The 9,622-nt window shown below is 41.5% G+C and overlaps 1 protein-coding gene across 1 annotated transcript in view; it reads left to right on the top strand.

Moving 5' to 3' along the window:
- The window catches only part of dnajb11 (DnaJ heat shock protein family (Hsp40) member B11), a 9,150-nt gene extending 6,342 nt beyond the window's left edge, over positions 1–2,808 (top strand). The window contains exons 9-10 of the mRNA XM_024260530.2: positions 1,941–2,100; positions 2,226–2,808. Of these exons, the coding sequence (XP_024116298.1) occupies positions 1,941–2,100; positions 2,226–2,290 (225 nt within the window). The 3' untranslated portion in view covers positions 2,291–2,808. The remainder of the gene's footprint in view (positions 1–1,940; positions 2,101–2,225) is intronic.
- Positions 2,809–9,622: the final 6,814 nt, after the last annotated feature.

Here is a 9,622-nt window from a genome sequence, read left to right as displayed (position 1 = left end):
CAAAATGATTTCTTATTACATTTGTTCTCTTTCAGAAGAAAAATGACACACAGACATGTTAAAAACTCTAAAAACAGGATTTTTATCGGATTGGGGCTTTTTATAGACTTGGGAAGATTTTACACCGGAACCATTTTGTATCCCTAAACTTGCCCCCCCTGATATTCTGTTTGCACCCCCAGTAGGGGCTGGCTAGATCCGGCCCTGCTTTACAGTAGAGGAGTGCTGACGTGAATCAGCTGATTCTGCTGCTGAGAAATGCGTCAGTTTGCAACACTTTACATTGGCAATGTGTTGGATTTCAGTCCAACAGAATCAACTGATTCATGATCACATAAACAATCAAAGAATTATGGTATGTCAAAGAGCGTGTTATGTAGGTGTTACTGGTGACGTCTCTGGTGTTAAAGTCCCCCTATGATTACTTATTTAATAAAAAAAACATTCTCAGTGGTGTTTTAATGATTATTAAGTTTTTAACCAAAATCCCACAACCTAAATGTCTTAAGAACCCATTTTCATGTTAATCTAACCCCTCCGTTTCCAAAATCACCTCTGAGGGGGCGTGGTTCTTGGAGCTGAACAGCATGTGCAGCACACCTGTTGTGACCTATATATCATTAATTCAAACGGAGCCCGTCTGTGACATTCATTCATCTTCTTGTCAGCTTTGTCCCTTTCGGGGTCGCGGGGGTGGCAGAGCCTAACCCGGCTACTGATGGGTGAAGGCAGGATACACTCTGGACAGGTCTCCAGTCTGTCTCAGGGCCTCAATCATTGACTACGTTTACATGGCCCCAAGTAATCAGAACAAACGCCTGATCAGAGCAGAAATGCGTCATGTAAACATGCCGTTCGGAATACTCTGGCCCATTCAGACTCTTTCGGATCCAAATTTCTTTCTGATGAAGACAGGTGGGTTATACTGATGGTTGATCCGATCTAGCTGCATGTAAACACACATTCCGATCGTGTGTCATTACTGCGCTGGATTTTACCTCATGCATAGAGGGTCTAGCAGTCTTTGGAGCATGAACAGAACCGATCAGCTGATCTTCGCGAGCGAACTCTTTTCTTTGAGTAGAAAAGCCGATTCACAGCTTTCATGTGTGAGCACACGGATGCACGCGGGGTGCTTTGTTACGGTGTGAGCTTCGGACTGCAGTCCATCCGGCTGATCTGCACGAGAGACCCGCCGGATTCAGGAGAACCGTGTCTTCAGGGAGAACAGTGTCTCCGAGGGGCTTCAGGACGGTATTAGCCGGCGGAGGTGGCTTTTGAATGCGGAAATGCCGCTCCGTGCACCGAACAGCCCTGAGAAACTGTGTAAAAATCACATGAATTCATATTTCTAATCACGTCCAAACACAATAAAGACTGATCTTATTCCCACATATTTATGTGCAGGCAAGATGCACATTGCTGCATGGATTTAGAAAATTATGAGCAAACAGGCTCTTAAAAATATGATTAATAATATTGAAAGCACGTTCAGAGCATCATCTCGCTCTATACATGATCTTTGTTTGTTTACAACGGAACTCATTATTTCTTCTAGGACTATTTCCAGTATTTTAGACAGTTCTGCGCATGGAAACGTTTGTCACAATCGGATGAAGTTTTTCAGGGTCCATTTACACAGTTCTATTCTAATCTGATCTTTGATCTGATTGAGGACATTTTGCACATGTAAACGCAGATACTGACTGTGAGAGTTTGATTAAAAGGAGAAATACTTGGAAATGCAAAAACAAAATGATTTATTACATTTGTTCTCTTTCATAAGAAAAATGCCACACAGACATGTTAAAAACTCCAAATAAATAGATTATCATGGGAGCGGGACTTTAAAGGGTGAAACAGAGCATAGATTAGAGTTTTGCAGTCCTTTAGTCTCAGAGACGTCAGGCTAAGGAACTGAAGATCTGTCTCCTGTTCAGGTGCACATAGTCAGAGACAAAATCACCAAACCAGGAGCTCGAATGTGGAAGAAAGGAGAAGGTCTGCCGAACTTTGACAACATCAACATCCGAGGTTCTCTGATCATCACCTTCGACGTGGAGTTTCCTCAGACCCAGCTGGACGAGCAGCAGAGAGACGGTGAGCCGCCGCTCAAACTCTCACTACCTGGCTGAGAGTTTCCTTTCTTTGGCTGCCTGTCCGCCTTAGTTCTGTTCTTTGCTGGTGCTCGACACTGAAAATGTTCCCCTCTGTGCTCTCTACAGGTGTGCGGCTCCTCCTGAAGCAGGACTCTGTTCAGAAGGTTTACAACGGCCTGCAGGGGTACTGATCTGAGGGGAGGCTGTTTGGATCTGCCCCTCTGCCGCGCCCCCCTCTGGTCAGCAGCTCTCTGTTTTTGTCTCAGGACAGCCTTTACTGAAGCTGCAGATGCTGCCTCTTGTGAGCAGAGCCGTTGTTTTACTGTTTGTTTTGCCCCCTCCCCAAATGAGGTTTTGTACCTTTTGGTTAGTTTTATTTATCAGAGACTGTTGACGGCTGAGCTGCTCGAAAGACAGACCTGGATCTCCAGCTGCTCACAGCGCCTCCCTCTGGTCATCTTCAGAAATGCTGTTTTTGGGACAAGCTGAGGTTTTTCCTGCCTGTGAGGGGCGGAGCTTCCTGTCCTCTCTTTGGCACTTGGACTCTTTGACCAGTTTGAGGGCACTCTGTGGGTCTGCTGAATGGCAGCTCCACCGCCCTTTTCAGGAGAGTCCAGGCTTTGGATGTGAATTTAGTTTCTTTTACATGTTTAAGGGATCTTCTTTACCTGACTGACTCTGAATAAAAGTTTCTACAAATGTGACAAGATTGAAAACTCATCAGTGGATGGTGCCAGGGAGGTCTGAGAGTGAATAACCACATGCATGGAGATGGATTTCACAGCACCACCTCCATGTTTTCACTGAGCAGGAGCTCAGAGGATCCAGGTTGATCATCTCTGTGCCTGAGGGGCAGCAGGGACATAAATGTCTGCTAAAGTGTCTGTTCTTTATCAAGATCAAACACCTTCAGTGAAACGATCCAAAAATGACCACGCTTAGATCACATTTACCTGCATTATTAAAGTAGATGAAGAATCTAAAGGGGGGGGGGCTTTAGAGCTGTCCAGGCCTGTGGAGAGGAGAGGCTGCGTCTTGAAGGGAGTGCAGGTGTGTCTTGCAGGGACGTCATGAAAATGGAATGTACCATTGTCGTGTGTGACACCTGCTCCCCTCTTTCTCACCTGTATGTGTTGTATAAGTGTTCACTATGACCTTTCACCAGCAGCATGCCCATAGATAAATATGCACTAACATCTTCACACTACAGCAGGAGTGTCAAAATTCAAAACACACCTTAGGTCGCGGGCCGAACAGGAGAAACATTGATTGAACTCTCTAAAACGACATTTTTAAAACTTTAAAAACTGTAACTTTTAACATTATTATGATTAAAAACAGGAACATTTTTCCAGAATAAACCAACTTAAACCATAAATAACTTTCAATATTTTAATCTCCATAAAAATATATTTCTTCAAAATTACACAGGTTAGAAATAAGCACAACATAACATCGGGCCATTAATATCAATAAAATAAAATGATCTGGAGGGCCGGATCCGGCCCCCGGGCCTTGCCTTTGACATGTGCAGTACAGAGTGGATTATGACCTTGATATTTTGTGCAAGTCGTCTGTGTGTCCTGTTCAGGTTTGCAGAGCTGTCAGGGTAGTTGTGAGTAGCACAGCTGCGTGTCCTCTGGATTGAACTAATGAGCGTCGTGTCTCCAGTAGAAATGATGTGGACAAGCGCTTTAATGATAAAGGCCAAGGATTGAATGAATCCTTTAACACACTGTTACTCATGCCGCTTTTCTCCTTCATAATCTACTGGAATTACGTTGATCGTGTTCATAGTTGAAAAGTTACAGTAAATTAAAGAACGTAAATACTGGAGCTCTGGTGTTAAAGGGTTAAAGGGGCAGTGCCATGCTATTCTAAGCCTTTCAGTGTAAAGTCTCTCCATATACATGATCATATATTATCTTTGGCACACTAAACAACACATTATTTATGAAACATTACTTATTTTTGTTCATTCTTTTCATATCTGGATTTAAGATGATTCGATCTCTGAGGCTCCGCCTTTCTCTCCTTGTAAATACCGCCCATTTGATGACATCATCGTAGAGCAACCCCCTCAGCAGCTTGTCTGTGTTTGGCTCAGAGATATGGTTGTTTTTCATGAGGGATTATCATTATAATACACTTACAAGCTGGTAGATGTCCTTTTAGATGAACTCTGGTGTGGTTCACCTCAGTGTGATAGCAGACCAAACCAAACCAGTCAAGTCCGGTCGACTGTCCTGAAGAGGAAGACACTTCCGCCCTGACTGAGCTCTGTGCTGCTTATTTGTTGCCACTTCAGTTTTTCCTCATCATTTTATCAGTTAAAACAAATGTAAAGACATTTCCAGGCTCGTAGTTGTCAGATTTCCAAGTTTGAATCTTTTTAAAACACGTCAAGAGTATAATGTGTGCCGACGGCAGCTTTTCCTGCTTCAATGATACTTTGACATGTTTCCTTCCCCGAGTATCTACTGAGGGAAATCATACAACTTGGTCAAATTTGCTTTCAACCAAAACATTAGATAACTTGAGGTTTTTAACGCTAGCTAACAGCCAGTGGGAGAGAGTGTAAACAAAGGAATGATGGGATATCCGTGTAGGGTTACTTCCACACCAACAGTCCCGCCCACAACCCAGAGATGAATTTCTAATGACTCCTGCTGCTCTGCAGGAGCTATGACCTAGAAAATGTCACCGATTTTTGGGGGGGGAATTTTGGCTAAAAAAAATGCAGAATAATAATAGAAGAGCATTGGGAACAATCTTATACCAAAAGATGATTGGAGTGGGACTTAAAACAGTGAAGGATTTGACCAAGAGGAGATCAGCATTTGACCTAAACCTGAGCTTAATGGAGCAGAACATGACAGAATATGTCAGAAACAACATTGTTGATTGCATTGTTAGGGATCTGTAACTCCCCAAAGGGTCCATTTCCTTATAAACCCATTCAATTGAGATGTCATAGTTCTCACTGTTAAACACAGAGGTTAAATAAAATAAAACCCAATCTGTGTATCATTGTAACACCATCAGAAACATTCAGAGAAGCTGCTTTGCCACCACATTTTCTAAGGTTTTGAGTAAACTGAGAGCTTTAGGACATGCTTGAATTTCCTTATCAGGATATGTCTTTTCAAGAACAGGGTAATCCACAGCATGTTTAAATCAATGGAGAACCTTCCAGTCTAAAAAGAAAATAACTTTGTTTCATTTCCAGTTAAATTAACACCCAACCAAAGAAAAGATGTTGATAAATTGTCAACCAGATGGTTTGCTCTATGATGTTAAAGGGCCTATACCAGGGGTCTCCAACTAATTTGGCGAGAGGTCCAGTAACTCTGTCAGCTTGGTAGACCGGGGTCCGAACATGCAAAAACATTCAGTCAATTTTTCAATTTTCTGTCCTTTTATTTAATTACAATGTGTAGTTAAATTTGCAAAGAACTCTTTTAGCTTATTGTCTCAACAAGTATTTCTCTCATTCCTTTTTTGTACAAAAATACATACATGTACATGCATTGTAAAGTAAAAAAAGAAGATTGCACATAAACTTGCTTCCTTATAGTGCAATATGTGTGCTCTTTCACAAACTGTAACATTCTACTGTCTGTCACTTAAAGTGCAACAGGTAACAAGAATGTACCTCAAAAAGCATTCATAGTTAATCCATTTTCTTGTGCAAATGTTAACTTTGTTTTACAACCCTTAGAAGTAGGTTGCAAATAATGGTACATAATGAACATTAAAGTAATAACTTTCATAAGTGCAAAAAACATTATAAACATAAATGTAAACTATAAAACAGACTTAAAGAGACGTAGATGGTACTTTGAATGGTGGTGTTGAGCTGGAACTGTATGGAGCTAAATTGGGGCCAATATTATTTCAAACCCAAATAAAAGAAATTGAAAAAATATTGGTGTTTGGCCAAAAAAATTAAAATGTCTGACATTTTTTACTGTTCTGAAATAAATTTAATTATTTTTAACTTCAAATGTTCTATTTTTTTAAGGTTTCAAACTCAGAATTTCAATCCCCAAACTTAATCAGTTTCATTTTTTTCCAGCTTAAACTCTTTTTTATCTTTCAGTTTCAAAACTTTTAGCCTTGTTGTGGCGGGGCTAACACAAAGGGCCAATCAAAAATCAAGGAAAGTGCTAACTTCAGTCCCAGTGTCTTCTCTGACTGTCTGTACTATCATGTTCTAAAGTTGACCCAAGACGGATGTAAAGATCAGAGTTTTATCCCGTACAAACCGTGTTCAAAACTCTGTTCTAGCACAGTCAGTGAATGCACCAGGACTGAAGTTACCACACTAAATAAAAAAAAAAATAAAAATAAAAAATAGAGTTGAATCTAAAAAAAAAAAAAAAAAAAAAATTGGAATTGAAATTTGGGGTTTTGAAACCTTAAAAAAAATTACATTTGAAGTTGAAATTGAGTTCATTTTAGAATGGAAATAATTTTCTGACATTTAACTTTTGTTTTTAGCATCATTTTTTTTGTTAATATATTTGTTTTAATTGGTTTTCAAATAATATTGGCACCAGTTTTGCTCCATAGCCCTGCACCTCCCTGGAAAGCAGCTCGGTTCTTGTTGACGACAGGAGAATCTGTCAGAGCTTTTCTTGAAGCTGCTGCCCCTCTTTTCCTTCTAATATTGTTTCTGTCTTTGCCTCCATACACACTTTAATCATTTTGGAGTGACTTTAGTTCTTGCCCAAATCCATTCCTCTCGTAGTGATCACTCGTGAGCTCGTTGTTGTGCTGTTACCGTCTGTGTTGTTCGCTCGCACTGTACTTTCAGTTCGTATATTTTCCGTGACCACGTCACTCATTCTGTCGGGTAATTTGTGTCAGAAGTTTTGTGTTTTGTCTCGTAGCGCCGCTTGATATCAGCGCTCTGAATAAAACCAGCAGATTCCCTGCTTATAATACAAACCGGCCTCGTAGAACTGACTGCTGGTAAATAAAAGCGAAATCTTCGGTCCACTCATCTTAAAAGACACCATTTTCAGTCCACTTTTCTCATTTTAGACAGAGCCATTGTCCACGCACATTCCAGATAACTTTACGTCCCAACTACGTAAACATTAGAACACCGCTTTGAGCTTTTGCCGGTTGAAGGACCCCGGTCTGAACGGAGCTGCTGTCCTCGCGCGCGCCTGTTCAAAAATCGGCTAGTAAAGATGAATGAAAAATCGTACTTTTTTATTAAAAATGTTTGGCGGTCCGGATAAAAGGGTCTCGGGGTCCGGACCGCGGTCCGCCAGTTGGGGACCCCTGGCCTATACCATGAAAATTCAACTTTTTGATCTTTTAAGTGTATTATACTGTTCAAAGTGTATTATACTGTTCAGTCCTCACTATAAAGAACCCCAAAGTGGTATTTTGATCTGTTCACACATTTCTGAGTAATCGTCTGAACACCTGCGCTCTGGACACCAGCCCCTCCCATACCCACAAAAAACGAGCTGGTCCTCACAAGGTGAGATCACAAAGAGAGAACCGCCCCATTCACGAAGAGTCTGCTTTGACAGCTCCACCTCCAGTCTCATAACATCCCATTTCTCCACAGAGCTGGCGGTAAGAAAAGAGCTCTTAAAAATACCTCATGTTTCATAAATAATTAGTTCTTTAGTGGCAAAGGGAATATATGATCACATATATGGATACAGTTTACTCTACAAGGCTAAAGAAATGCATGGTATAAGCCTTTTAAAAGTCATCACATCATTAAATGAGTGATGGAGGTCCAGGCGACTCCCATGATGATAATTGTGACAGAGCTCCCTGATGTCTTGCAAAAGAGTTCAACTCTTTTTTTAACAAAATGTAACCCTTTAACATTGGTGATGCTTAAACACAACATCTTAAGCATACTGTAACGTTTCAACCATTAACACAATAATTCCAGCAGATTCTGAAGCCGTTTTCTGCTGAGTTAACAATTAAAAACAGTAAATCAAAGAACATAGACAATGGAGCTCTGGTGTTACAGGGTTGAGAGTGGAACTTTAAAAGGATGCACTAGGACACATTTGATCTAAGTTGTTCTGTTCAGGAATGTGCCTGGTGCCTGACTTATTTGGATTCTGCTGCAGCTTGACACATACAGTGAGACATCTGAACACATGAGGGCAGCCTTTGCTTTGTAATCACATCTCTGTGTCAACACTGTTAAAACAGAGAACTGCGTGTCTATGGGAACATGGTTGCAGATACACACGTGACGTGAGTATCTGTGCATGCATGTATGAATATTTGTTAATTAAAAGTTTTTAATAAAATATTGTTTTAAAAAATATTAAAGTTGTGATAAAGTTGCACATTTGCAGCTAAAATGTTGGTGTTGTGGAGGTTGTTGTATTCAAGAATTACAAGGTGTGCTCTCTATTGGCCAAGCTGAAATGGTGGTCATAGGACTAAGGAAAGGGGACAGAGTAAAGCTGTAGTCCCAGCTGCTCTTTGGGCTGTATAAACTGGACTGTACAAACTCTGTTAAAAGCAGAAGGATGCCTGTCAATCTGACAGCAGAAGAAGGAATATCATCCTTGCAGCCGCCATGGTCACTGTACATAATACAGCAGTGGCGGGCCGTGCATTTCACACCTAGGCCTTCAGTAGTGCTCCATCTGAATCAATCCAACCCTCATTAACTATTTTATGGCAATAAAACTTCTACTGCAGGTACAGCTGCCACACACACACCAAAAGCATAAAAAATAACCTGATAAAATTTCAATATTATGTAGGGAGATAGCAAAATTTTACTCACCAAAAATCCAGATTATTTAAACACAAAATCCATCCTTTCTATCCTCAAGAAGATTTCAATCACTCTGTCGTGCAGAATCCGTGCGTTTCGCAGATGGTAAGTGTTCCGTGGCTGTGATAAGCTGGAAAAGGCTGCATGCGGGAAATGTTCTGGTATTCCGGAAGCCTCTTGTGGTCCAGGAGGGAGACAAACATCAGTTTTTGTGATCTTGAAATCTGGTCTGTGTCTGGAAAATAATATTGTCGGTAGTGCGCGCGAGGATTTTGCGCTGCACCTCTTCGTGAGCTCGGAGCGCCCGCGGTGCGTTCAGGGGCCTCGTAGATTTCCTCGTATCAGCTTCACTCCCGCTCAACGGAGTCACGGAACTCCTTTACCCGTGCCAGACAAAACTGTGCCACAACTTTACCCAGACATTCATTTTCCACCAAAAATCAGACGATGAGACGCTTTCCACTGGTAACATCTTCAAACCTGACACGCCGCTCCTCGGCACCTGTGTCCGTCACATAACGCAGAACCAGAGCGAGATGCGAGCTGTCCAATCAAAGCTCGTGAAAATGATGACGTTTCCGTGCGCCTGCTAGCTGGCCTTCGTTTCGCCTACTCCAAATCTGATTGGTTGAAGCAACAGTTTGGTCGACAATTATTTTATGCTACAGGGCCCGCAGAACTGATTGTGAAGGCCTCCGGGCAGATTTCTTTGACCCTAGCAACAAATGGTGCTGCAATGTGA

Source organism: Oryzias melastigma, linkage group LG21 (assembly GCF_002922805.2).
Source record: "Oryzias melastigma strain HK-1 linkage group LG21, ASM292280v2, whole genome shotgun sequence".
NCBI lineage: Eukaryota > Metazoa > Chordata > Actinopteri > Beloniformes > Adrianichthyidae > Oryzias > Oryzias melastigma.
Note: the sequence above shows the minus strand (reverse complement) of the source record. Positions and strands in the feature narration are given on the sequence as shown.